The sequence below is a fragment of the Annulohypoxylon maeteangense genome (assembly GCF_022496945.1).
Source record: "Annulohypoxylon maeteangense strain CBS 123835 unplaced genomic scaffold GGS22scaffold_10, whole genome shotgun sequence".
Taxonomy (NCBI): domain Eukaryota; kingdom Fungi; phylum Ascomycota; class Sordariomycetes; order Xylariales; family Hypoxylaceae; genus Annulohypoxylon; species Annulohypoxylon maeteangense.
The window spans coordinates 17238-44450 of record NW_025953257.1 but is presented as its reverse complement, the minus strand read 5'-3'; the positions used below and the strand labels follow the sequence as shown (position 1 = coordinate 44450).

The following is a 27213-nucleotide window of genomic DNA, read 5'->3' as shown; positions in this document are numbered from 1 at the left end:
CATTTATATGTGGTGTCGTGCGCTCAATCCTTACCCGAACAGCAGGAAGAGGATCAACATGGCCTAACGGCCCTAGGTCCATGCCGCTGAAAACAGTATACTGCGCCACAGCTTCCAGAGGTAGTGTACCTACTTTTCTACCTGGTGGTAATGAAATGGGTTATCACGTGACCTAGACCAAGCCTTTGTCTCTTTGTCAAGGACACATTAAACTGTCCCTCTGAATGGATACTAGTCGTCTTAGAACCTTATTTCTGAATATTTTGGAAGAGGGCGTCATGAAGTTGATAGGAATAACCGATAATAGTGAGAGTTTCTATATATAACAGGTACCGAGTAATGCGTCCACACAGATTCTCCCTATAATTAGTATGATGACTAAATTTTGGATAGAATAAAAGTGTGGCTTGATGACCTAGTACCTAGGTAGGCAGCCTGTGGAAATTAGTATCACTTTGTTCTATAACAGCAACTAAGAATGGTATGATATTTGATGTAGGTTTTGTACTCGTTGCAAGGTGTATATTAGTCCCTTTGTTTGAATTGTGATAATAATAGAATTATCTACCTTGGTATCTATCGACAATGATCTTTTGGGGGTTCCCATGTTATTCATTGTTCTTCTACTTATATAATGTCAGGTACTTAAGTATTATTCGTTGAATTGCTGATAAGAAATAGCCTATTTACAGCGGAATAACTTTAGCATAATGGAACCTTCCTACTCATATAATATCCTGGACATCATATCACTGATGACCGAGTGTGAAATGGTCGAATCAAATGACGATGAGTTGATCTCGTCATATTTTGAATTAGACCAGGCCTCGGCGCCGTCTCCCAATAGCCCAGGAGGCTATTCTGATGCTGGTACGTTTGATGACAATATTCCAGGGTTCGAACCTATAAGGAAAAGAGAGAATGAATGGAGTGAATCCGAATGCGAGCAGGACCTCGAGGAGAACTTCTCTGGTGGTATGGGTGTCTATCTATGGCCGTGGAGTTCGCAAGTATTCTATTCAAAAAGACGACCAATGGAAGAGGTCTACAGTGGCCTGGGGATCTATAAACATAAGTCTCGCAAGGTTGAGAAATATCGAGGAGATATCCTGCCTAGCAAGCATTCTGGAATAGACTGGAAGAAGGAACTTCGCCAAGTCTATCGGTCCACGTAAGATTGTAGGGACAATATATAAGTGCATAATTAATTCCTTTGTATAAATTATTCATTAAATCATCCACAAAAGAAGCTGTCTCGGATGACGTACCACATCTTCAACTCTTGAAAGTTGCCATCTGACTCTTCATATTAATAGTACCTGGGAAGCTGGTGGGCGATATTCAGCTCTAGGTTAGCTAATTTAGAGTTTTCATGTATAGGGGCTTTAGGGACTATTAGGGATTAGATTTACAGAGGTCTTAGCGCATTATCGTGGTGCCTACCTGTACCAGGTATGCAGTTGAAAAACTAGGTACAAGGTAACCTACCTCGTTATAACCATGCACTAAAGTCCCCTGTAAGGTAAACGTGTTCAGCTCCAGCTGTGACTAAATCCTACCACCAGGTACAGTCGCAGGTGCTATTTCCGGATCCTAAAACGCCTAGTCCTAGAGGCTTCTACGCTGTATACCTAGGTAGGCATCATTTATGTGCAAAATCTCTAGTTCAAGCCACAAAGCAAGGCCAAGAGTTGATGACTAGATCTAGAAAAAAATATTAGAATACGAATACCTGCTGACACATCATGGCATTGTTTATTTCTATAAGCCATAGCACAAGAATGGTCACCTGTCAGCATAATCCGGCTGCACATAAGCAGCTGAAGGTGCGGGCGGGAATGCCGCCGCTGGACATCAGATCGACACAACCGCTCTATCGCGATGATGTGACGAGCAATTATTATGTTGTCTAGGAAACAAAAGGCGCACACTCGTATACTAGCTCTGACTAAAGAGCTAGTAGCCTAAGAACACGCCATGGTCGGCAAATGTGCTCTTTGCATGCGATATCCACCAATAAAGGGGGAAGACATACATATCACACCGCCCTCTTTCACTGTCCTACTTTTACACCAGAAGAAGTAAATGGTGGTCAGCATCTCACGGAAAACGTCCGATCTTGAACTATAGAGAGTTTCAGCTGAATCAAGCACATGATAGGTAGGTAGGTAGGTATGTATGTAGCGTTGATATACGCCGCGTAGACCTCTACAGCATAATATACAGCATGTAGATAGGGCTATAATAACCGAGGTGAACGCCTCTTAACTTTATCGCCCCAAGTGAAATAATATATACCTACGGTAGTCATTAGCAACATGGCAACTATTGAAGGTATCAGTGGTAACCAGTACGTCCCTGGGACGAAAGTCTACAATGACGTCAAATACCAATATGCTACGTCAACTTACGGTGAAGAGCGTGATCTCAACCCAGGATTGATCGTACAGCCCAAGACGAAGGATGATATAGTTCTAGCACTGAGATACGCAAAGGAGAAGGGGGTTGCAGTAGCTATCAAGACAGGTGGCCACCAATATAGCGGAGCCAGCTCTACAAGCGCTCCGAATATCCAGCTCGACCTCGAAAACTCGTTTAGGGGAGCTGACGATCGAACTATCTTTGAAAAGGATGGGAAAGCGTACGCCCGGACAAGCGTTAGCTGGAGCCTTGGAGAGTTTAATGCTTGGCTTACTGAGAACAAGAAGTTCGTCCCACACGGTCAATGTACTGAGGTTCATGTTGGCGGGCATGTCCAAACCGGAGGTATGAGCTCCCTTCCTGTACAGATTTCAGACATAATTCTGCCACGATAGGGCAGAATTAGCACTGCAGAACAAGCTAACTGAAGTCACCAGGTTATGGCCAATTGGCGCGTAGCTTTGGCTTATTCGGAGACCACGTCCTATCTCTCGAAATCGTAGATACCGACGGCAATTTCAAAGAGGTCACTAAAGCTACAGACCCTGATCTCTTTTGGGCATTTCTAGGGGGAAGCCCCGGTAACCTCGGCGTCATAACCCATTTCACTATCAAAGTCCATCGCGATCAAGATTACAATGGATCTAGAGGCATGAAGGCAATGTACTTCTACGATACGAAGACACTGAAACGTCTAATTGACATCTTGGTCGAGATGTCAGACAACGATAACTTCCCTCGCAACTATGACTTCTGCATCAGCGTGCTCAGCTCTGCATTCCCGCTTCTCGATATATGTCCCGGCATAGACGAATGGATGGCGCGGGCACACCCGGAGCTGTATGGCAAAAACGGTCTCATCGCCTGGCCGCGAACTATAGTCGTGTATGCGCAATGGGTGCCGTTTGAGAGCGGCGACCAGTGCGATATGTCGTGGTTTAACCGAATCAAAGAGGGCTCTGACTGGATCTTGGGAGACAGCGATGTCCAGGAGAAGCCCATGTCGCAGCTGACGGGCGACTGGATCTTCCGCAACGTGAGAGAGTTCGAGCACCCCTACGAAAAGAGAACCTATATGACGCGCTCGCGCACATTGGCTAAAGATGGCTGGGCTGACTGGGTTGTTGGTCGTATCGACGATATCGTTCGTCCCGAACACAATAAGTGCTGGCTATCGGCGCAATTGCAATGCTTCGGCGGCAAGAACTCGATGTTCACACGAAATGCGGATAATGGAACGGCATTTAGTTGGAGAGATACGAGCATCGGGTGTACGATGGACGCCTTCTATGCCGAGGAGTCCAAGGCACGGGCCGAGGACTGGCAAAAGGTCAATGACAAGGAGGCGATTGGACCCAACGGCGTCTTTTCGAAGGAGGATCGCCGCGTTTTGTGGGGATCTTACGGTGAATGGAATCTCGATGCTGTTTGGAACACTTATTTTGAGAATAGGGCGAAGTATGAGAAGTTGCAGCAGATTAGGAAGAGGGCTGATCCAGATGGCATCTTCACGCCGAATCCCTTTTGCGTCAAGCGGGCAGACTGATAGGGATGTTGGTGTTACAGATAGGTAGGTACTTATCTAAGTACCTAGGGTGTGTCTCATAATATTAATATCTATATCTTCTCCTATTCGTACGTTCATCAAGCCGCATCAAGCCTCCTTGCAGAAGTCCGAAAGCCCGGTATGCAGCATCCCAGCACACCGCGCATTTTACGCGGAACTGATTCCCTGTCGGGATAAATGCAGGTGGATCTAGATCGAGATCATAGTCAGATGCATCTCTCGGTTGACCTTCCGATCACCTAGCGTTGCCATGATAGGGCATAATAAACATTTCATTAAAATCAGCTGAGGTTCTTTATCCCAACTCTACACCACCCTTGTGAACGGTATATCCTCTATCCTCCATCCTCCATCCTCTATCATCTACCATAATCTAGTCTATCCGTCTAAGCCCATCCAATTCTAAATAGTTTGTATCCACTCTCATCACCACGCCCAACGCCGTGAAGCTTTTCTACGTTTTCTATGTCTAGAATTTCAAGGTATCGTCCGTCCGGAGTTTGGGGGTTTACTCCCTGAAAGGCAGATTCAACGGAATGGACCACTGCCCCATGGCGGCCACTAGGGCGTACCGTCATTAGCAACCAGAATACGCCTCCAGGAGCTAGAAGATGAGTGGCGCAAGCCCGCAGCCATTGTGCGTGTCTCAAGTCATAGATCACATCGGTGGCTATCAGCATATCCGCGGGTGAATCAAGGGGCGCCTCCAGAACTGGGGCAGACCAATCGAGAGCGCATGTTTGCACGCCTGCCTTTAAGGCATTGATTTCTAAATTAGCGAGCACCGTGGGATGATGATCTGTCGCGATCACTGTCGGATTGGTGATACCAAGGAAAGGAAGGGCTTTCGCTAGCACCAGGCTAACTAGCCCTGTACCAGCACCGAGTTCGATGATACGTGACGACGAACCGAGTGTAGGCCGTGTGAATCCGAATCGCGCCGGTGACGCGCATATTAGATCGGAGAACACAACCGACGCTCCCCAGGTCTGCAGCCCGACGTCAGAGTGCGTAGTCATCGAGATGTCATTTAGTCGCACATCAATTGCGACTTTATCGCCAACACTACGTCCACTAGTTTCAGGAGAACTTGGGTTCGAAGACAAATCCAACGCAAAGGAAAAATTGCGTATCAACCCAGTATCATCTTCATCTTCCTCATCCACTGTCTTGGAAAACGAGGCCAGCACATAGGATGCTTTGTCAACGGCTCGTTCGCGCTCATCATCGTCACTCAGGGGCAGCTCATCCGCACGTGCGATAAGGGTGGTTAGCCAGCGAATGGCGAAGTTGCGCTCAAAATCATCAGCACGCAGCGCATCAAGAGCATCCTCTCTGATTATGTCTTGCTCATGTCCGTCTATATCCCCGTCCTCAGATGCGTAACCGGAATCAATCGGTTCAACTGGTACATCGTCGTGCACTTTTCCCAATTCAAACTGCGATGTCACGGCTCGCGACAAGGATACGGGGAAATATAGCTCGTGTAGATTGTCTAGCGCCGAGAAAATCTGTTCACTAGTGAGTGTGATTGAACGAAGGAGCGGCAGGCTGCTCGTGGGAGACAGCAGATGACCCGCTGGGCTCATTGGAGTCCTCGACAAGACTCGTGGTCCGCGTGGAAAGATATCGTTGCAAATGAATGACGAGAGAAAACATGAAGCAAAAAAAGAAGGTAAAAAAGCCGAATTAAAAGTGAGGATTTTAAGAATAGTGAGTAAGGTGGATGAGTTACTTGGGGCCTAGACCAGGCCAATCCCGGGTATGACCCACCTACCACACACAAACTTGTCGCTATCGTGAAATTTCTCGGCGATAGCGGTGAGTACTAAAGAAAGGAGCCTGACTCGTGTTCCCATGTGCTTATCCGTTGGATCTTGTCGTTCTGGTTCAACCCCTATCTCCTATGACAACTTCATATACACGATAAGTAAACAATCCGATTTAAGCATAAATATTAAGTTGGTGGCGAAGATGGCTTAAACCATAACCCCTATTTTCTTCTCTCCCATTTACGATATATATTGATTTATATCTGTGAATAACTTGATTACTATGCGAAATAACTCTGTCACAATATTAATATCATTATTTGACGTGCGATATTTTATATTCCAAGGAAGGTAGGTACCTCGTACGAGGTAGTTAGGGCCTATACATATATACCCTCCGTCAACCTCATCATTTTAGCTAACCAAGATATGGAAAAGGATTTCATTTAGGATAGGTATTTAACTTTATCCTCCCATCACAGTCAAAGTGTGAACAAATCGAAGCTGCCCCTTCTCTACTCGGAACTCGTGGCTATCGGGGACAGTGGCAAAGTCAATGAATACGTCGACGGCACCAAGAGTCTCGTCAATGACATAGCGACGGTTAACTAGTCGAACGCCTGCAGTTCCAGAATTAGTAACCTCTCAAATATATTTGATCTCTAGACGCTTCGAACTTACCGCTAGGAACGCCGACATTGCAGCTATCGTTTTCGGAGCCCGTTCCGGTGTAAGCACCACCCTCGAGACGAGCGCATGGGTGTCCCCAGGGCACCTGCACGGATTTGTCGTTGAAGAGATCAGCGTATGCATCGGCTGCGGCTTGGATCACTTCTCGGGTGTCCCGCTGGTCCTCCGGGATCGGATCCCAGTTTTCTCGAGAAGCCCAGTAGAAAGTGCCGGTAGCGTTGAAGAGCCAGTCTCCCTGGTCGGTGACAAGAGTGCTGATGTTTGCGATTTTGCCCTCGGCGAAGCGCATCTGCGTTCCCAATACGTACGGGTGGGTCCTGTCGGTGACAATGATCTCGGTGTACGTCGCGCATTGAGTGGTGTCGTGAAGACTGCGGTTGAAGTCAATCTTCAGGGGGTGCGAGAGGATGCCGGTTGCGATATCAGCTGTCTTGAACGATTCCAGGTAGGCGACTGTGTCAGCTAGAGGAGCTACGGCATCGGGCGTCCCCGCAGTCTGTGCTGCCAAGAGACTGTCCGTGGCAGCGATGAGGTCTTCACGGGTACATTGCGCCGCGGCTTGAACAGCCAAAAGCCCTACGGCGGAGAGCGCAAATCTAAGCATCTTCAAACTGGTCGAAACTAATTGATACCGAATAGAAGGATAAGAGGAACGTAAGACAACTACATTTCTTACCTTGCGGTGAGTCGGGGTGAGCCCCTCTAGATATAAATTAGCAAATGATGTTTGAATCGGCAAAGGTGATGATAGTGTCGTACTCAAAGAGAATAGCCATATGAATTTTGTGTGGGGTTGTCTTCGGCAATTCCTTTACCCAAGACCCAGGAAGAGGGAGGCAATCCAAAAGTCCTGGAAGATCATCATCCGTACATCAAGTCTAGATATTATTATAGCAGCTAATAATAGGCCTTTCCACTTCTGTCGCTTTAATTGCGAATGAACTCAATTTAAACGATCAAAATTACTTAATCCGTGAAAGCATCTACATAGGTCGGGGTAAGTCTGTACGGCTTTGGATTCTTGGACGGGACATTGTCATAGTGAAGAAGATGACGAATGATCGTGAACATACCTGGGTAATTTGTTTTCATGGTTACTAGGTAGGTAGGTACCATATCGTAAATCATTTTGTACTTACCAACCTTAGGTATGATACTGTGCTTTTCGTTAATCTTTCATATAGGTACCTACCTTGGCCAGGCCTTACCTAGGTACGTTTATGAATTGTGAGTTATTCCGCAGCACGACCATCACTAACGATTAGCCCCCGCAGAAAATATCCATGGATACGCTCACCGTTAAGTTGTAAACTAACTCTACACATCTACATAGTATAAGAGCTAGGCAAGTTTCTAACAAAATTATCGCCGTCACACCAGGATTCTGTTACATACTAGTTCCTATAACGCCGTAATAGATTAATTATTATTATATCCCGTGATTCCGTAGGAAACGTGAGCGCCTAGATAGAGGCAATGGGTGTCGCAACCGATACTGGTTTCATTGCATGGAGTAATCCAAAACATGCTATCATTTCACCTCCTTTGAGACGCGCTTTGTGTGGGATAAGCGTTAATTGGGTACCTAGGTAGGTAGGTAGGTAGGTACGAAGGATATGTAATTTTTGAACAAGTTGCAAGAATTCGCTGTTTAACATAAGTTCTTCTGAATGAGAATGCCACGAGATTAATTATTCCCTACATACCGTATTATTCCCTAGACTGGAGCTGACCGCTAAGCTCCAAGGCTGTTAGGTACACCTGGACGTAGATCAGGGGCTAATGACGATAGTCTTAGCGCACTGAGGCGCAATTGGCTTTAGCTTCTCAGACGTTATTTAAGTCTGAACGCGTTACCTACGCGTTTCAAGTTCAAGTAAGAAGGATACAACTGTCGAATAGGTATTTTGAAGAAGACGTGATTCAATATGAAGGTTAAGCCATCAAACGCTGCCAGCGCTCCAGTAAGGAATCCCAATGTTAATTATCCGAAAAGTCACAATACCAACATGCTAACGTCATAACTGCAGAAGCGCAATGCCCTCGGCGATGCTAGCAATCGTGCGAACCAATCGCCCTCGAAGGTGACCAAAAAGAAGCCATCAACCGGCAAGGAGCGTGAGAAGGATATCAGCTTCGAAGAATATATGGCCGCTGCTAGACAACAATTCGAAGAGGCGCAGAGTTTCGGACCACGGCCGACCATTGCATCGGGTAACACTAAACGACCGAAGGCAAAGAGTGCAGCCGCGAGTGGTGGCGCATCGTCATCATCGAACAAGAAAGGAAAGGCGGAAACAACGCTGGAACAGGAGATCGCGGTTTATACGCAGAACCTTGATGACCTGATATGCACGAGTGCCTTTGAGGACGACCCGTTACCCAGTTGCCAGACCGTGCGAAACCATATCCACAAGCTACTCGATGCCGGTATCATGACGAAGACGGATTTTTCGAAGGCTATTGGATGTCGAAGTGTTAATACCTTGAATGCATTTCTAAGACAGACGGGTTCGAACGGAGGAAGTAGTAGTGTTGTGTATTTCAACGCCTGGGCGTGGTTCCGACAGCGTGAGGTTGCGAAGTTGAAGATGCCGGATATGAAGAAGAAACAGGCGCAAGAGGCTGGTGCTGCCAGTGGTTCTAGCGCCGGCGGTTCGACTTCGAAGACGGCGGCTGCTAAGTCACTTCCCGATATCAGTCACATCTACTTGGGTGGCGAGGACGAGGACGATGTCAGCGTGTGGGATACCTGCGACGAGGTCCGCAAAAAGATCAACGCACACCTGAGGACGTCGGGAGTGACACAGGCCCAGTTCTGCCGCGACATATTCGCACAACTCCGCCAGCCCAAGATCAAAAGCATCCAGTCGAAGCAACTTTCCGACTTCCTCCACGGTAAGGGTCCCAGGACGGGTGCCAAGAGCACGGTCTTCTACGCGGCGTGGGTGTACTTTGAGAAGCTGCGCATCGCGTCCGGCAAGCCGAAATCTAAGCATCGCGAGGATATGGAGGACATCTGGTCTTGCATGGGTGGATTCGATCGTACAGCTGATAATAGGACCTCGTAAGACACACTTTTATTGACAGGAATAACTTGACTTTTGCTAATTGACTTCTAGATTCGTCGTTCGTGCAGAGTCCAATCCACGCATGGATCGTTACGGCCGTATCTTCGGCTGATTTTAAGCGCCTAGTAGATCTAGTGAGTTGTATCATGCTGGTTCAAGATGTTTAGTCAAAGGATTATATTTACCTATTAAATAGGTGCCTGGTTATATAGAGTAGAGTCGGATATATTTCTAAATCGCAAGATATTGCTGTCGTCGATACGCCAAAGACTTTATTCCAAGCGGAAAAAATGTGATCCATGTGCTAATTCTACCGTGTTGGACTCTGGTCGTGTAAGTTGCCTTCTAATAGATTGCGTGATAAATCTAAACAGATGTCTCAGATATCCAATCCATACATATTTACAGATACGCGCGCTATGTAAATGAAGAGATCCCCCTGCTGTTGTGTTTTCGTTCAAATTCATGTTGTGTCGTCATCAGATTCTTCTGTAATATTGAAGTCCCACAGCGGTAAGGGCAGCTACTGTGACGGCTCCCGTGTAGATCGGCCAACGATAAGATCCATGATCTTTCGAATGCCTAGATTCGTCCGTAAGAGGATAGTACTTATATGGAATCTGTAATGTTTTGGCCAACGACTTCTCCTCTAGCCATTCAAGGACGGGTACTCGGGAAACGACTGGCCCCCAGATATAAACCACGCCGATATACGCCAGGTTAATCCATGGTGCGATATATTTACACATAAGTTTGTTGAACGGCGTGAGCCATGCAGTCTGTCGAGCGCGTCGAATAGAGATAGTATGAACGGCCGACTCGTCTCCCAGTCGATCCTTCTGGTAATTGGCAAATACGGCTTCAAGCTCCTTCGTGGTAGGCGACGGTTCGGTCTCGAGCAGGTTTCGAAGCATGTTCACCAGGACGACCATATCAACAAGGCCGCTGTTGTACCCTAGACCGGCGTGTGGCTCCAACTTTCGTACTGCATCACTAACGAGAACGATACGTTTCCAACTCCATTTGTCTACTCGACCTTCCTCGAGATGTATCAACCCTACATCTCCAACATGCGTGGAGTAGATATCGCGGATTCTGTAGCCGGGAGCCGCATACAGATGTCCCCATTTCTGGATGACTGCCTCTTTATCTTTGTCAGTGTACCGGACCCGCTCAGAAGTGGGCTTGTCGAGAGCCTCGTAGATCGCGAACCATGCTTGGTTCTGGCCAGTGACGACCTGGGTCGATACACGCTCGGTCGAGCATTCATGATTGCGACCTTTTCCCAGCCCAAGCGGGATGGGAATGTTTCCAAATAACATCCTATAGGTAGTGATAAAAGGACTTTTGGCACCCTGCAGCTTCTCGGGAGGTGGCTTGCCCTCGGCCAGGGCCTGCATGCACTGACGGGTCCTGCTGTGAACACCATCCGCGCCAATGACGATCGAGCCTTTTACGATAGTGCCGTCGGAACATTCAACGCTCACTTCATCGTCAAAGACGTTCACATTAACAACGCGCTTATTTACCTTGATTCGACTTTTCGCGTCTTCAGGGAGGGTATTGTACAGAGCCTCGATGAAGCGGGGCCGAGACGTTATCTGTAGTCTATGTCCGTGGCTATTTACGATGGCTGTCAATATCTTTCTATACTTTTTTTTTTTTTTTTTTTTAGTTTCAAAATGAGGACGGTGGACCTACTTTTTCTCTACAATGGGGTTGGGATCTAATTCGGAATAGATAGTGCCATCATCGGCCGACATCGTAATGCCGAGATTGATCTCGTCCATGACTGACATCATGGTATCCAGAATTCCCAACTGGTCGAAAATACGGAAAGTGGGGGGCCATAGTGTAAGGACCGTGCCAATGTCAGGCAATAGATCTTTATGCTGTTCCAGAAGGATGAATTCGATACCGGCTTTCGAGAATATGTGTGCGGATGTGAGCGCCACGAGACCGCCACCGACGATAATGACCCGAAAGGGTTTCTGCGACGATGCCATGACCAAGCTATAAAAACAAAAATTTAAAAAATGAGAGAAGCGGTGATACTTTTATAGTATGTGTAACGTAAAAGTTCAAGACACGAAGACAGTGTTACCGATCAACGCGTTTCTGAAAATATATATTCAACGTTCCCGGCTCGCCCGGCCGAGAAACGTATTCGTACCCGTAGTTTTCTGCTTTGTAAGGATGATATTTATATAAAGTGGATAGATTCCGGTAGTACCTATGCATCAAGTGGGTCACTATTTCGGCAAACATCTCTTTCAACTCTAGTCGAATATACCTACTAGGTACCTACAAGGTATTCTATGAATGTTTAACAGCTACAAAGTCCCTAGGTATTTTACTAATTAGGTGGATATTTACTTACCTAGGTACCTAGGTAGGTATGGATTTACCTAGGCATCGCGTGTCCGACCGACCTATCGGAATATTCCCGGTATCTAGAAGTTACCTAGGCAAGGACTTCGAGCTCTCCTTCCGTTCCTTGCATCGACGTCGTTTGCATATTTAACTCTAAAAACCACCACGTGGAGCTTTTTGAGTTATTAATATCAACGTACATAAGAACATTGAATGGTTTCATCCAGTATGGCTCGGACATTCCCACTCAAGCATGCTCTCAATACCTACTAGGTAGGTAGGTAGGACCTTGGGACCAAGTATTTATTACCTCAACACAAAAAATTCTACCTATCGGCAACATAATACACACACATACCACCACCGTCTTACCCATCAAATCATCTGTCATGAGGGCGTGGCGAGCTGAACTTCACATGTCACCGCTATTCCTTGCTTGGTTCCCGGGCTGTTGCTGACGACACACTCGCCTCTAGCTTGTCTAATATCCAATTCACCCAATGCACGAAATCCACCGCGCAAGCTGTCTGCCTCATAGCCTTTGGCTCGAAGAACGCTGGTTGCTACACGTGAGCTATCACCGTCGTAACACAGCAGCAGAATTCGTTTTCCTTGCACCAAAGGGTGTGCGTAGTCGCCCGGAGTTTTGAAGAAGTCTTCTAACTTTAGCCATAGCGCTTCTAGTACGGTTGGGGCCGAGAATGGGCTGGGTTTCGACGGGTCTGCGAATGGTAAGTTCACAGATCCGGGCAGGCTGAACCTGTCAAAGTCGATTGGTTGTCTGAGGTCAATAATGATCGCACCATCCTTGACTACGATAGACCCGTTGAGATGCTTCTCATATGCCATTTCCAACTTTGGGTCTGATAACACCACATCTCGAGGTGATCTCTTAACGTCCAGGAATAAAGGTAGAGCGGTTTCTGCATTCTTTTCCCATGCCTCATCATATCGGTATAGGTCAACCTTAGTCAGTGCCTAATTTCTGAGTCAGCACATCCATTAACACCTAACTTTCCAGCCTGACCGCGTCATTACATACCTCATTTTTTATTGAGGGGAAGTGTTCGGGGCTCAACTTGTCAAAGTATTCGTTGATGTATTGGTAGGGGAGGTCGCAGCAGAGGAATACGCAATGGATCTCGCCGTCCTCACCCGCTAGATCTCGAAGTGTCCCTGCAGCTTTTTGCTTCTCGATGAACTGGAAAAGACCCGTGAGGTTAAACCCGGAAGATGGTCCGCATACGATTCCTTCGCGACATAAGTCTAATGACAACGAGAAGGAGTCATGTGACCCGACCTCCTCTATATGATCCACCGCTGATTTCCAGGGGAACTCGACGGGGGCAAGAAGGGCAAACGATCGAGGGCCCGGCACCCTATCACCAGCTGCGGTGCATACTCTACTTATCATCAATATGTCTTCCTGCAAGTGAAAATTGGTCAAAAGCGTACGAACCCTAAACGGAAGACTGAAGGTCTCGCTTCCTTGAAAAACATGCCTAGTCCTGTCATGGTTCCTAGATGCTGTCAACAGAGCACATCCCTTCCAGTGGCATGGCGCGTGCCTACCTGATGTCCCCATGCCAGAACAGATTAAGTTAATCTCTGGTAATTGCATGAGGATTTGAGGGCCCGTCCACCTAACATGGGATTTCCAATTCTACTAACGAGTTAGTTCTAAACGACCATAAAGAGCTCCAGTCTGTATCTTACGGCATCATTTTCGTATTGGTTTGGGTTGATGATGGACTCGTTATTTTCAGCCATTCTTTCGGCCGCTCTTATTCCACCTCTCTCGTCGCTCGGTTCGGGTTGGGACGGGCCGCCAAAGAGCGTTCTAATGCGATGTTAACCAACGACGTCATCGAATAATGGAGTTATGATGAGCTCTCACATGTCAAGACCGAAAAATTGCATTAGCCGCAATTTGGCCATACTTGTCTTGTTGCTCAAGAAGGCACGGACATCTGGGATGTCGTGGAAGACTCGCGAGATGAGGGACATCGATATTACGGTCGACCCCGAACTATACTCGATGATAGTGTTGGTCTTGCCTGGAACCACACTCTTCTCGAGGAGATTCAACGCTAGTATCTTTTATCAATAAGCTAAAACGCATAGACGAATCGATTAACACCTACCCGGCATAGACTTCACGTTGTTGGCCGGATGCATCGTCATCATCTTTGCGTATATCCTCACCCCATCGCGTCGATATGGATTGAGCTTATCCGGGATCTCTACGAGTGGTAAAGGGGGGGTCGACTCCGGGTCGAAGTAGTCCCGAACTGAGTTTGGGCCTTTGTAGACATTGAGGAAATTTTGGCTAGGCATGGTCGAAGGTTATTTGGTCTGGTCTAGCAAGTCTCCTCCGTTACGAGAAGATTGAAAGACATAAAAGGGTACCTATCACATCCCAAGAACCTTGGAGGTGGTCAGCGACATAAATATATCCGCTGGATCATACCTTCTCCGGACGACCTACCGGTTATCGACATAGTTACCACGATATTACTTAGTCACATCCGCATCTCCAGCCGCGTCATATTCTACATACGTCTTCGGCCAATTGCCTTACAGGACCCTGACCCTGTTTCACTGGTATCCCTCCTTGATTAGTGGCATGGAAATATGATAGGTAGTCTAGACTATTTCCTTTCCTCGGTAAACTATAAGGTCCCTTTGGTCAGATGTCTTGGCCCTTCGGCTGATCGACATGTCGCGATGAAGGATGATGGAATCTGGAAAGATTTAGATGCAAGAGGATCGTTAAGGGGTTTCGGGTTCTGGGGGTTCGAGGGGTTCTGAACGATTCTCGTCCAATGTCCGCTAGCACGAGCAAGTAACGCATCGAAAGAACCTTACTTTGATATCCGCATTCCTGGGCTGCCGTTACTAATAGGTTACAGTCTAACGCGGACCCCTGCACGAGGCACTTTGAGGTTGTTTTCAACCAATGAGGCTGAGAGGACATCCCTTGTCATCTCCGTAGTGCGTTCTGGTGCGTGTGCATTGGTGGTAAACCTTACCATTTAGCTCTTTTTAGGTGGCATCGAAGAAGGTACCTTTAAGTGGGATCCAAGACTCCATATCGCCGTACCCACATAGGTCACATATGAATTTCCTCATGAAGCCCTGAAGATTCACTCATCTTCAGAATCTCACACGGAGAAACTTGGGAAACTATCCTAACAATCCCTCACATTCCGTATTGGCGTGCTTGGCTAAATCAACCTAAAACTTCTCATTATATCTGCTCACGGTTATTTATCTAGCATTATTAAATTAGCAAGAATATCGTACTCCCGATGGCAGCATAGCAAGCCCGGGACCTGAACTCCACCGATATTCTGTCTCACCGATACGCCAGCGATATTAGATTTGATGTTCATATCTCGCAGCTTCCATCTATTTTAATTTTTATTCCTATTAATGTATTTTCTACCTATATATAATGCTTCCATTTCAACCTCAGAGTCGACATTAATTACTTAATTACTTAACGAACAGCTCCTAGTCCAAGTTGTGTTAGCAAACTTAACCACCATCAAGGTCTTGATCAACAAGCTATCCTCTGCGCCTAGCGACGTGCATCTTATATCGACAAGGGTGCTCTCTTGTAGCAAGTTATATGGATGCAACTTCTCCTCACTCATTCGTATCGACACAGATCCATCACAGACTAGACATTCGATCACATCGTCTAACGAGCTAAGCATCTCTTGTAGCTGCATCAAGCCATGGAAAAGGATGTAGCGGGATATCAGACCCGCCACGATGGCGTTATAAATGTCTCCGTTGCAAACGAACAGCCAAGGGGTACAGATTCCGAGGAGAGTTTAGAGAATGAGACCGAAGACCAGCATGTCTTTAACGAGCAGACTAATTATGTTCCCAAAAGGACAATTATTACTGTGAGTTTACCTAGCAATGCGGTTGCGTCTCGTTATGCCCAGCTATCTATTAGGTACCTAACATTCTCAGATATTCCTCGCCTGTTCTACTGTGGACTTGCTAGCTCTTATGGACCAAACAACTCTAGCTGCGAGTTTGAACATTATCGCGGATTCACTGAAGTCAAGTGATCAAGCATCATGGATCGCTAGTGGATATTTCATGTAAGACTCTACCCATGAATAACGTGTTATTTATTGGGGTAAAACGCTGACATTTTTCGTCAGAACTTCGACCGTCGGCCAACTTTTGTACGGTAGACTCTCGGATATCTGGTCTCGTAAAGTGATTCTTCTTATTGGTCTAGCCATCTTCTTCCTCGGCTCCTTGGCGGCATCTCTCGCTCAGACGGTCACTCAATTGATCGTCTTCCGGTGCTTCACCGGTGTCGGCGGTGGTGGGCTCATGACTATAGCTCAGACTATTGTCAGCGATGTCGTGCCGCTTCGGGAGAGGGGAAAGTACCAAGGCATCCTAGTACGTCTAATTATATTCTGCAGCTTCTTATTCCTTATTCTAGCTCCTTTCTGACCACTTAATTATCTAATCAGGGGGCTGTCGTTGCCATTGCTAACGGGATCGGACCCGTGATCGGCGGTGCCCTTTCTTCCATCTCGGAAGACTCTTGGCGGTGGATCTTCCGTCTCAACTTGCCCCTTACCTTGTTGACCACCTGTTGTGTCGTATTCATCATGCCCCTGAAAAAGGTTGAGGGTGACTGGAAGTTGTAAGAGATCTACTTGCCATACATGGTGACATCGCGTGTTGACTGAAATTTTGGCAGAAAATTGAAAGCCGTCGATTTTATCGGGATTATCCTTACTCTAGCCGGCGTCTCTGTTCTCATGTTAGGCCTTACATGGGGTGGCTCTGAGTACCCATGGAACTCTGCTGCTGTTATAACGACTCTAGTTCTTGGTTTCGTCATTTGCGTCGCCTTCGTCTTTTGGCAGTGGAAAGGACCTCGCTATCCCTTAGTACCTTGTCAGTTCTCCAGCAAACTGTCATAAAAATCTACATTATTGTATACGGCTGACCATACCTACATGTAGTACACATCTTCAAGTCTAAGATCGTCAATGGTGCATGCCTTACTATGGCTGTCAATGGCTGGAACTTTGTGGTTCAGGTATACTACATACCCACGTTCTACCAGCTTGCGTATGGCTACTCGGCAACTAAGGCTGGCGCCATGTTGTTGCCGATCACACTTATACAGACACTTAGCAGTACATTATCTGGCCTGGTAGTACATTGGGTTGGTAGATACCGCGAATGTATCTTGTTTGGCTGGGTCTGTTGGGCAATCGGTCTTGGTTTGATGTCAACACTAGACGAAAACTCGGGAGTTGGGAAGCAGATTGGATATTCGATTATCATCGGCGTGGGGGTGGGGAATACGCTTCAGCCGTAAGTCTCTTTAAATATTTTTCACATATTATGGACATCCGGGTTGACTAGCGACATCTAGCGCGTTGATAGCTTGCCAAGCTGGGGTAGAGAGACGGGACATGGCTGTGGTGACGTCTTTCCGAAAGTAAGCGCTCCGACATTTTTTCATTTAGTACTGATTTAACGATGTTCCTAGTTTCGTACGCAATTTGGGCGGAACCTTTGGACTAGCTATCTGCGGCACTTTACTGTCAGTCATGATCCGCAACCGAGGAACTCTCGAACGAACCATTCATATTGACCCTATCATCTAGGAATAACATCTTAGCAAATTCGCTTTCATCTCTCGATACTGACGAAGCCGGCTTTAAGGATCTCCTTAGCAGCCCCCAATCTTATTTATCGAGTCTACCTGCGGATGAGGCCCAGCGCATCCGCTCAATGCTGATTCCCGCGTACCGCCAAGGTTTCAGGGTGATATTTCTCGTGGGGGCATCGTTAGCTGCTCTTGCATTCGTGATCGCATGGTTTATGATGCCGCAAGTCGAGTTACGTCGTCCCGACGATGAAAAGCTTAAGGAAGAGGGCCGGAAAGAGCACGCAGCGAAGAAAAACGCTCCGGCCCCTTAAATTTAGGCAATCCCATTATTCTCTCGCCAGCCTAAGTAGTTGCAGGGTGCGTCTTAATCATAATCAACCTGAAATAGAAAATTTCCACCCGGGATTGCAATAATTACTCGATCAAATAAGAGTGATATCGTGTGGTTTCCAATATCCCTCCCTTTCTCCCTCGACCGCGTCGAAATCCATAAGCCCAGGCATCCAACAACATCCAACAAATTTATAAAGGTCTCTAGTTTGATCCACAGGTCGTAGTATGTATGGTACTCCTGAACCTACAAGTATACTGACCTGATCTCCGGACCGTAAATCGCTTTTTGTGCCTGTACTCCCCATCAGACCTGACACCGTGACGAAAGGCCTTATATAGTCGCAACTAAGGCCTAGAGTCGAATCAAAATTGGTTACAATCTTCATGAGAAAGGCATAGTCTTTATCTGTCCGTATTTCGTTTTCGCGATCTGTCATTAGATCGTAGTGGTGGCCTAACTCGGTTTCATCGCCTAGCAACTCGTGAAGGACAGCGGATTTCCAGGCTTCACGCCTCTCAGCTTGTGTTTCGAATATCTGGTGTGCACAATGTTGGGATTCCATTTCGTCTTCCCATTCGATAAGACGCGTACGAACAGCCCTAGCCCTTTCTTCGATCGACATGGCTAGGAAGGGCTCGAATCGTTTCCCGATGTGTCCAATACCGTAATCAACGATAGCCCCTTTGATGGTGATTCGGCAAAGGTCGTCCGAGAGCCGTGGCGGGTTTAGCGGTTGTTGAACACCCTTGAACTCATATATTTGCATATAAATCATGAGACCTTTAGAAAGCCTCGTAGCAGTTTCGCCTTGTAAGTCAGCGATCCAATTCGATGCCCACGATGGCAACCCATCCACTGGTTTCACGATGGAGCAAAGCAGATGGGAGAGCATGCCGCCTTGAACCATGTAAATACTCAAATCCTTAAATACGTCAGCTACCGGTTTCATGTAGTCGACCTCAAGCAGCTTCTCGCCCCGTAAATCGCCCTTTACCAACCCTAGAATGCCGAACAGCCTATCCCTAGGTTCCGTCCATTCGTGGAAGCGAGTCTGCCACAGCAAATCAGCAAGCTCGAGGTGTACCGGTGACGGGTGTTCACTTTGCTTCGTAGCGCCGCGAGTCCGCATCCAACATCTTTGTACGCTGTCCGCCTTGCTCGCACCGCTCAACCGCCAGACATACGTGTACTGCCCAATCTGGAGTCTGCGCAGGGCATCAACCGCTTGCACAAGCCGATCCCAGCCTATCCGCATATCACCGTACATAATCGTGGCCGTCTTCGCAAGCGTGATTTCCTGCAGAACCCAAATACGGTTGAACCACGGACGGTAGAAGAATCGGTGAAGTAGCCGTATCGCGTAAATGGGATTACCCGTCCGGTCTAGAAGCGCAGCCGCGGCTTCATCATTTTCTGATTGTAAATTCGCTAGTGTATCTAGTACCCCGTGCAGCTTATCGGCTATACGATCATCATCCAGCTGTTCGCCGTCGTTGGGCTCTTGCGCGCGACCCAGCCAGACAACGACGTTGTTGGCGCGGCTGTAGATCTCGCCCATGCGCCGGACTTCTTGGTTCCGTTCCGGGATGCTGGTCTGGTCGATGCATATCGCGTCTACCCACACGAGCCTCTTCTTATTCCGTAAGCGTAGGGCACGCAGCGCCGCTTCGAGGTTCGTCGTTACTTGGAACGGGCGGCTGTTTAGCGTGATGGATGTTGTGATCGTGGCGTCGCCCCATACATATGACAGCGCTTCGTACTCGGGGTTTTGGCTTGCATTTTTGACGAAGGGGAAGTTAGATACTGTGCATTTTACCTTCTTGTGCTTCCCGCCCGGGAGGATGGTGATGAGACGGATTTGAGAGCCGTCTTCAGGTAGGGGGTTGTAGTTGACGGTGTTTGTAGATTTGTCCATCGTGAGAACTGGAGAATCTTTCCATCATAATATTTGGCGATAGATCGGATCGAGATTGCGAAAGTGGGAGAATTAATATGTTGTATGACTCCATCTGCACAGCCCTCCGAGTGGTATCTCAGCCCCTCACGGCGGTGTCCTCACAGCCTACAGCTACCTAAATTTCGAGATCGGGTTAAAAGTCATCCTCGGTCGGAGAATAAACGTATAATAATCTAGGAGAATAAATAAGAGGGGAAAATAGAAATCGTATGATACCTATTTTAAAGATTCTTTATCATCTTTTTATGGCAGCATTTGAATGATGCAGCGGGTGAGTCGAGTGTATGTGGCCTAGAAGTTTAATTCCAGGTTATTATATGGAACTCAAGGTAGAAAAAAAGAAAATGCCTGCCTGGTTGATTAAATGACTTGTGTCTGTCACCCACGTGTTGTCAACGTCCTTTCCAAACGACTTCTTCTTCTTGCAGTCCCGAGGAAATGATTACTGGAAGATTCAGGTCGGAAAACGATTTGCAAGATCATCTAATCTCCGAATCCCACCTTATATGACAGTGCGGTCAATAACTTACATACTGTTTTCCGGATGATACACCACAGCCTTCGGTATCATCCTGCCTTTCTCGTGATTTGTCCATGATGAGATCTTCACGGATAGTTGTAGGATTTAGCTTCGTGGTACAACTTCAACCCCCCTTTTCTACAGGATACCCCACCTGTGGCGTTTACGTTCGGATGGCAAGCGGCATGGCCAAGAGATAAGGCCGTCCCAGGCATATGTATATGCCATGGCCCGCCCCGGATCTATCATCCTTAGCTCGTTTACTAGGGAGACCTTGTAAACGATATTATCCGCCGTGATTATACCCCTGAAACATTCCGATACCAGGCACATACTTCCCTTAGGTATAGGTATCAATAGCACGAGATGTCTGTTGTTCTTGAACTGAAAACATCTGAGAAGCGCGTCACCGAAGATGAGCTGCGACCAGTCATCGCGAAGGCTGGGTTAGAGCTTTCAGAGCCGCTCCTCGAAAACCTCAGCACGTTGATATCCTCACTAGATAAAGCCATTGCATCTCTACCTGATGATAAGAGTGTCTGGCCACGCCCAAATCTCACCAAGTATCCGCGTACAGACATTCATATTCCTGAGGATAACGAACTAGGCGCATGGGCAACGAAAGCAAGATTTCACCTAGGTAACCCTTAGAATTTGACGAAACGGTTCTAACGAGGCCATTAGGTGACTGTGAAATGCACAAGTCCTATCAGCGATCTGTTGAAGGGTCGGACTGTGGCGCTTAAAGACAACATCGCGTTGGCGGGAGTCCGGTGCACGAATGGAACTGCGATGGTTGATTGGACCCCGGAGATCGACGCGACGATTGTTACTCGAACTTTGGATGCAGGAGCCATAATAATTGGCAAAGCTGGTGAGATCATAAGTCCCAATACAGTGTTTCCCGTATAGGTACCTATATCGGCAACTACCTACTAAGAACCTTCAGCTTGTGAAAATGCGTGTCTCGAGGGATTATCGGGCACATCTGTCACAGGACAGGTCCATAACCCGTATGCCAAAGGGTACAGCACCGGAGGCTCGAGTAGTGGTTCGGGGCGCCTCGTAGCGACTGGCTCCGTCGATCTCGCTTTCGGAGGAGATCAGGGCGGCAGCATTCGTATTCCAGCATCATCCTGTGGTATTGTAGGCCTCAAGCCAACTTGGGGTCTAGTTCCTTATACAGGTATCTTAAGTCTTGATGCAACTATTGATCATGCGGGACCAATGGCCAGAAATGTTAAGGACTGTGCTACACTCCTGGAAGCGGTTGCGGGACCAGATGGATGGGATGATCGTCAACCGTCGATTGGACTCGAAGGGGATAAGTTGAAATTTGTAAATCCGGTCGAGACTGTGCTTGCCAAAGAGACATCGAAGATGCTTGAAGGCATTAAAATCGGGGTGCTCGCCGAAGGTTTCGAGGTTCCCGGACAAGACCCCAATGTCGTTGAATCCGTCCAGTCTGCAATCGACAGGTTTAAGTCTCTAGGAGCTACAGTCGCCCCAGTGTCCGTGCCTTTGCACAAAGATGCTCCCCTGTTATGGACCTGCGCTTTACCCTTATCAGGCGGCCGACAGTCTCTACTCGGAGACTTGGATGGGAGGAAACAGTTTTACTTTACAGACAGAGCAGATCTTGTTGGACCTAAACTAACTCAACGTCAATTCGACACACTCGGACCTGGTGCATCGAACCAGTATTTAGGATACCTGTGGATTCAAGAGAAGTATGGTGCCAAGGTGCATGGGAAAGCAATGAACCTCCTCAAGGCTGCCGGCGTGAGAACTCATGTGTGATGCATCGTTGACGCAGCTACGCTAACCGGTAGTAAAGGATGTGTACGACAAAGCCCTCAAGGAATTCGATGTGCTGGTTATGCCGACCTTGCCTTATCCGCCACCGAAACTGCCCGAGCCCGATTCTGATGAAGGTCCATTGAAGTTCCTAGCTAGGACAACTGGGCTGATTGCTAATACTTGCCCCTTTAATAGTGAGTACCTGCATTAGGTAAACAACTTCCATTTCGAAGAATAGGACTAACGATGAACACACGAAAAAAAGATTCAGGTCATCCTGCCCTGTCGCTCCCCGTCGGTTTTGTACCCGCCCGAGAAGATCCAAGCCTGAAGCTTCCTACAGCCATGCAAATAGTAGGTCGCAAGTTTGCAGATGCCGATTGCCTCAAGGTTGCAGCGGCGTGGGAAAAGGCGTTTGACTGGAAGAAGCTCTAAAGGTTGATGATTGATGATTGATGAATGATGAATGATGTATTCCCAAGTGACGAGTCGGAACCGTACCTTGGCGTCTTTCTTTAGTTGCTAAACCCCGTAAACTGTTCCAATTATCCACTATACGCTGTAATTTAGTGAACGGTCTACTGCAAAGTCCGAGCTTTGGTCCACTAAACTGGATCCACATCCATGGATACAAGGTGGCTGACGAGCGAAACTTTTTGCTTCGTATCTAGTAGGTACCTACCTAGGTACATAAATTATCTCATGAAAGTTATGTATTGAATTGAATATGTCCAAGTCTTTATTGATTATCCTAGTTAATATACCTAGTATAGTATACTAGGCACCTAGACATGGTCCTAGTAGACGAGCGTAAATGATTATTTACAATATTATGCCAATTATTTATTGTTTATCAAAGGTCAAGATTATGCTCTGATAATCAGCCTGAGGCCAAGTCAAGCTTAGGCCGGTATTCATTAGTGTTGAGCCAGACAGGCTCTGTTCCCAAGTCCCGTTGCTCACTTTATACTTGGCGCTCGAGTCCAGACCCTGCAATTTAAGCGGGGGCGGTAGAGGCTTAAGAGCGGAGCGAACTTGGAATGCGAACAGGACAGCAGAGTCAAGTTCTGGGGAGACGAACATAGCGGCAGGCCAGTTGGACTGGTCCGGTAGCGCCAAGCGGTAGAAATCACCGTTGATAACTATGGGGTTAATCTTTTGTTGCGTAGCAATTAGAGTCGGGATCGCATCGAGTTCCTCCTGGTCAAGCTTGGAAGGATCTAGCTCGAGGCCGAAAGAACCGCACATAGAGGCTACTGCTGCTCGGAAAGCCAATGGAGTGACGCGTCCAGTTTGGCCGTTAGGGACGGCGCTAATGTGGCAACCCATTGCCGAAGGAGGATAAGGGTAAGACGTTCCAAACTGGATGTGCAGCCGTTCTAAACCGTCTGTATCGTCGCTTGTCCAGCTTTGGGGCCAATAATGAAGTAGGCCGGGATCGAACCTCGCTCCTCCGGAAGCGCATCCTTCCCATAGGATCTCCGGATGAGCGGTCGTGAGGTTGTCAATGACGCGGTATAAACCTAACATGTATGCATGGCTGGCAGATGGAGACGACATCTCATGCATACCTCGGTTGTTGTCCCATTTTATGTATCGAATAGGGGCCGAATCGAGTATTTGCTTCATGATCGTAATGATATAGTCCTGCACTTCGGGGAGACCCAAGTCCAAAACGAGCTGGTTTCTTTGAAGCGTACGGTTGTGGGTTCCCGCGTGCATGACCCAATCAGGATGTGCTTTATATAGATCAGAATCAGGATTGACCATTTCTGGCTCAACCCATAGTCCGAATTGCATGTGCTCGGAAGTGTTGCCGACGGTAATATTGTCCACTTTTTCGATATAGGGTGCCAGGCCATTAGGGAACTTGGCCGGGTTCGGGGTCCAGTCACCAAGACCCAAGCTGTCGTTGTTCCGGGGATAATCTGTGCCAAACCATCCGTCGTCGTTGACAAACAGGGTGCAGCCTAGACCTGCAGCTTCCTCAGCCAACTTAACCATTGATGACTCATTAAAATCGAAACCATGGCCTTCCCATGAGTTTAATAATGGCGGCCGAGTCTCGAATGTGTGGTTCGATCGAGATAGATGGTTTCTATAAAGCGAATGGAAAGACCTAGACATTCCACCCATTCCCTGTTCTGAGTGGACCGAAACCACCTCGGGCGAGGTGAACGTGTCGCCCGGAGCTACGGTCCAGGAGAGATGCAGAGGATTTAGACCAAGGAGGACTCGAACCCAACCAGTAGACCACCGCTCGACATCGGCGGAAAACGAGCCGGTATAGACTAGAGAGTACCCTGTCGCTGAACCGAGGGACTCGGTAGTTGTTGGGGGCGCCAGGGCAACAAAGGGGTTGTGGAAGTGAGACGAATAACCTGCCGAGGAACGGAAACTGTTTATGGATACCTATCAGTCGAAATTCGATATGCTGTAATTGCACCAAACTAAGCACAAAATAATAGCTTACCCTTGTTCACCGTATACAACCGGCCGCCTATTAACCTTCGCCTCCGAGGCCCAATCACCCTGAAGATCGAGCATCTCCAACTCCTCATTTGGCATATCGATACTCCAACTACTAGCTCTCAAGATCGTTATATCTTGACTTCCATTATTGGTGATCCGGAAGTTGCGGGTAATCGCATTATACTTGGGGAAGATGGAATAATACAGGTCCGCAGAGACATCTGAGTAGTTGTCATACATATGTATGGTGAGCGTTGATACATCTCCTTCACTACCATACGTAGCCGGTAAACCAGGGAGAGACGGCTTGCCGGGACTGATATTGTAGCCCGTATAAGAGAATGCTGATACGGTATCTCCATCGGCGTGCTGAATGTGGATCGCGGGGACTCGAAAATCACCACGGCCAAGGTCAGGGAATTCACGTCGACGGTAAGTGTAAGGACCACCCCAACCAGATATTATTCCGTTGAAATCAGCGATAGTCTCAGCTGAATAAGCACCCCAGTGATCGTGGACCAGGTCCAATGTCAAGGGATCGACATGGAACCGGTAGGAGATGTTGGATGAAGACAGAGAGAAGGAAGAGCCGTCGTCGCCCACGGAAATCCCTAAAAAGTCAGCGAATGTAATTGAGTGAGGTAGAGAAGGTGTTTACAATTCGCAGTGCCCTGGCATAACCCCAATAAGGGGAACAGACACCCAACCAGGTTGACGGTAAGAAGCCGTTGAGTCCTCATGATTGACCTTGATCGAGGAATAGGAAATGGTCAAACATTCCGGTCTTCGGTCAGCTGCGTAGGCGCACATTTTATATTCCTTTTGATCCTTCGGGTAGGATAAAGGCGATTCGACGCCGAGCTACCGAGAGAGAAAAAAAGCTAGCTGCGTCACTTGCAGTTGGAGATTCGCATCCTTGCCCAGATGTCCAGCCATTTCCAGCTTGGCTTATAGGCAGGCATGATGAAAAGCCTCACAACAACCAAAAGAGGGCATCACCGGCGAATCTCATAAAAAACTAGAGATCCCATCTCCACGCCTTATTAATGGCTAACATGGTTATTTCCACTTTAAACCTTGGAGTTTTACTCTAGGAGATGGGGAAGAAGGCGGACATCCCCCACGAACAGCTTAGTTTAAAGTTAGGACGGCACTTAGCTAGTAGCTACTCCGCACAGCGCATTTTCTACTGTCAGGGGTTTACTTGGGGGAGGTCATGGGGAGGTCAGAGGAGCCGTGCGGGGAATGCGGTGCAATTGTACATGGCATAGCGGTACATAGCTGGGAAGCTGGCAGAACTTGGAGAACGCTGGAAGGATTCTGTTTAGGCGTTGCTTGGCTGTATTTAGCTTATTTAGCTGCCGATCGTCATTCACCGAGTTTTCTAGCCCCTCACAACTTATGATCACTTTCGATGGCATTCCTCGATTCAACAATACTAAACCCAAGATGGCTGCCTCTCCGGAGTATTCGCACCAATCCTACACCTTACGCGCCGCCCATAAGACGCCGTTCAGTATATGGCCCATGAATTTCTCATCCGAATACGCTTCGTCGAAATGGCCAAGGGACGTGTAAAAGGAACGACCGCCATCAAATTCTCGGCACCACGCCAATGGATGATCTTCACCTAGCTTCCCTCCTTTATAAGTGCGTTCGTCGATGGATAATAGCACGGTCACCTTCATACGAGGGTTCGCGTCGAAGTAATACCATTCATCAAACCACTCCAACTTCTCTGGTAAACCCGCGACGATAACATGGCTTTTATTTTCAACAGTCACCAGGCCATCCTGCGGCTCTGGATGGTCCGTAAAAACAGCACCGATCAGTTCGCCATACCAAGGATCCTTCGTCATACCAGCCGCAGCACAGTGAATGCCCAGGAAACCTCCCCCGCTTCTCACATAAGTCTGGAGCGCCGCCAACTGCTCTTCGCCGAGAAAGTCGCCGCTAGTCTGTAGAAATATGACGACCGCATATCGCGATAATTTCTTAACGTCTATGAAGGACGGGTCTTCTGAGGAGTCCACGGTAAATGCATCGGATGCGATTCCGATCTGTTTGATACCTTCTATCGCCGCAGGAATTGATTCGTGCCGGTATCCAGCTGTCTTGCTAAAAACTAACACAGCAAATTTGTCAGGCGACATCACTACTAGGTAATAAGAAACAGCTTAGGGTATTGCAAGCAATTGAAGAGAGTCTAAATCGGAAAAATGGAAGGGTGCAGTTGGGGAATATACCAACTTAATTCATACTAGGTACTTCTATGTACCCTGTCATCATGGAGCAAGTTCGGCATTTGGGGGCCTCAATCTGCGTAAAACTCCCTAGGTACCTAAGCTATGGCCACTATCCGCTAAATTATAGGGGAGGGATAGTCTGAGCCTTACCCGCCCAAAGACTCATACTCCAATAGTCAGATCTCTATCGAGTGCCATTTGCATTGCCAGTACCGGCATGAGTCACGATTTACCGATTTACTGGCAAACAAATACCAACACCAACGCTGAAGTATTTTCATTCGTCGAGTTAAATCAAGTATAATGCCATGAGGTCAATGTC

The 27213-nt window shown here is 47.6% G+C and overlaps 12 protein-coding genes across 12 annotated transcripts; 5 read left to right on the top strand and 7 right to left on the bottom strand.

Annotated features, from left to right (window-relative positions):
* Positions 1–710: 710 nt before the first annotated feature.
* GGS22DRAFT_189175 (uncharacterized protein) lies at positions 711–1175 on the top strand (the record flags this gene model as incomplete). The annotated part of the gene is made up of 1 exon (XM_047964809.1): positions 711–1175. One exon carries the CDS (start codon positions 711–713, stop codon positions 1173–1175), a length of 465 nt encoding a protein of 154 aa, XP_047817883.1.
* Positions 1176–2218: 1043 nt separating this feature from the next.
* On the top strand, positions 2219–4244 carry GGS22DRAFT_164742 (FAD-binding domain-containing protein). Its single transcript, XM_047961583.1, has 2 exons — positions 2219–2766; positions 2859–4244. The coding sequence occupies exons 1-2, from the start codon at positions 2319–2321 to the stop codon at positions 3965–3967; spliced, it is 1557 nt and encodes a 518-aa protein (XP_047817882.1). The 5' UTR covers positions 2219–2318; the 3' UTR covers positions 3968–4244.
* A 48-nt stretch (positions 4245–4292) lies between these two features.
* On the bottom strand, positions 4293–5998 carry GGS22DRAFT_164739 (uncharacterized protein). Its single transcript, XM_047961582.1, has one exon. The coding sequence runs from the start codon at positions 5575–5577 to the stop codon at positions 4375–4377; it is 1203 nt and encodes a 400-aa protein (XP_047817881.1). The 5' UTR covers positions 5578–5998; the 3' UTR covers positions 4293–4374.
* An 86-nt stretch (positions 5999–6084) lies between these two features.
* GGS22DRAFT_164738 (uncharacterized protein) lies at positions 6085–7133 on the bottom strand. Its single transcript, XM_047961581.1, has 2 exons — positions 6442–7133; positions 6085–6380 (listed from the first exon to the last, which is right to left on the bottom strand). Exons 1-2 carry the CDS (start codon positions 7052–7054, stop codon positions 6226–6228), a joined length of 768 nt encoding a protein of 255 aa, XP_047817880.1. The 5' UTR covers positions 7055–7133; the 3' UTR covers positions 6085–6225.
* A 1245-nt stretch (positions 7134–8378) lies between these two features.
* Positions 8379–9633, top strand: GGS22DRAFT_189171 (uncharacterized protein; the record flags this gene model as incomplete). Its single annotated transcript, XM_047964808.1, has 3 exons — positions 8379–8414; positions 8481–9517; positions 9573–9633. The coding sequence occupies 3 exons, from the start codon at positions 8379–8381 to the stop codon at positions 9631–9633; spliced, it is 1134 nt and encodes a 377-aa protein (XP_047817879.1).
* Positions 9634–9760: 127 nt separating this feature from the next.
* GGS22DRAFT_18504 (FAD/NAD(P)-binding domain-containing protein) lies at positions 9761–11695 on the bottom strand. The gene is made up of 2 exons (XM_047964264.1): positions 11223–11695; positions 9761–11141 (listed from the first exon to the last, which is right to left on the bottom strand). Exons 1-2 carry the CDS (start codon positions 11525–11527, stop codon positions 10001–10003), a joined length of 1446 nt encoding a protein of 481 aa, XP_047817878.1. The 5' UTR covers positions 11528–11695; the 3' UTR covers positions 9761–10000.
* A 586-nt stretch (positions 11696–12281) lies between these two features.
* On the bottom strand, positions 12282–14231 carry GGS22DRAFT_189169 (tryptophan synthase beta subunit-like PLP-dependent enzyme; the record flags this gene model as incomplete). The annotated part of the gene is made up of 7 exons (XM_047964807.1): positions 12282–12872; positions 12937–13297; positions 13354–13414; positions 13467–13557; positions 13611–13734; positions 13792–13984; positions 14039–14231. The coding sequence occupies 7 exons, from the start codon at positions 14229–14231 to the stop codon at positions 12282–12284; spliced, it is 1614 nt and encodes a 537-aa protein (XP_047817877.1).
* Positions 14232–15254: 1023 nt separating this feature from the next.
* GGS22DRAFT_18312 (MFS general substrate transporter) lies at positions 15255–17929 on the top strand. The gene is made up of 9 exons (XM_047964050.1): positions 15255–15811; positions 15882–16015; positions 16079–16328; positions 16403–16578; positions 16636–16835; positions 16904–17261; positions 17323–17388; positions 17440–17493; positions 17558–17929. Exons 1-9 carry the CDS (start codon positions 15638–15640, stop codon positions 17871–17873), a joined length of 1728 nt encoding a protein of 575 aa, XP_047817876.1. The 5' UTR covers positions 15255–15637; the 3' UTR covers positions 17874–17929.
* GGS22DRAFT_164736 (heterokaryon incompatibility protein-domain-containing protein) lies at positions 17366–19986 on the bottom strand. Its single transcript, XM_047961580.1, has 2 exons — positions 17440–19986; positions 17366–17388 (listed from the first exon to the last, which is right to left on the bottom strand). The coding sequence occupies exon 1, from the start codon at positions 19809–19811 to the stop codon at positions 17985–17987; it is 1827 nt and encodes a 608-aa protein (XP_047817875.1). The 5' UTR covers positions 19812–19986; the 3' UTR covers positions 17366–17388; positions 17440–17984.
* Positions 19987–20583: 597 nt separating this feature from the next.
* On the top strand, positions 20584–22904 carry GGS22DRAFT_164720 (amidase signature enzyme). The gene is made up of 5 exons (XM_047961579.1): positions 20584–20997; positions 21058–21247; positions 21323–22155; positions 22211–22367; positions 22439–22904. The coding sequence occupies exons 1-5, from the start codon at positions 20740–20742 to the stop codon at positions 22606–22608; spliced, it is 1608 nt and encodes a 535-aa protein (XP_047817874.1). The 5' UTR covers positions 20584–20739; the 3' UTR covers positions 22609–22904.
* Positions 22905–22967: 63 nt separating this feature from the next.
* GGS22DRAFT_164716 (glycoside hydrolase family 36 protein) lies at positions 22968–25976 on the bottom strand. Its single transcript, XM_047961578.1, has 3 exons — positions 25304–25976; positions 24647–25256; positions 22968–24571 (listed from the first exon to the last, which is right to left on the bottom strand). The coding sequence occupies exons 1-3, from the start codon at positions 25383–25385 to the stop codon at positions 23017–23019; spliced, it is 2247 nt and encodes a 748-aa protein (XP_047817873.1). The 5' UTR covers positions 25386–25976; the 3' UTR covers positions 22968–23016.
* A 112-nt stretch (positions 25977–26088) lies between these two features.
* GGS22DRAFT_18284 (glycosyl hydrolase) lies at positions 26089–26998 on the bottom strand. The gene has a single exon (XM_047964016.1). It carries the CDS (start codon positions 26796–26798, stop codon positions 26127–26129), a length of 672 nt encoding a protein of 223 aa, XP_047817872.1. The 5' UTR covers positions 26799–26998; the 3' UTR covers positions 26089–26126.
* Between the last annotated feature and the right edge of the window lie 215 nt (positions 26999–27213).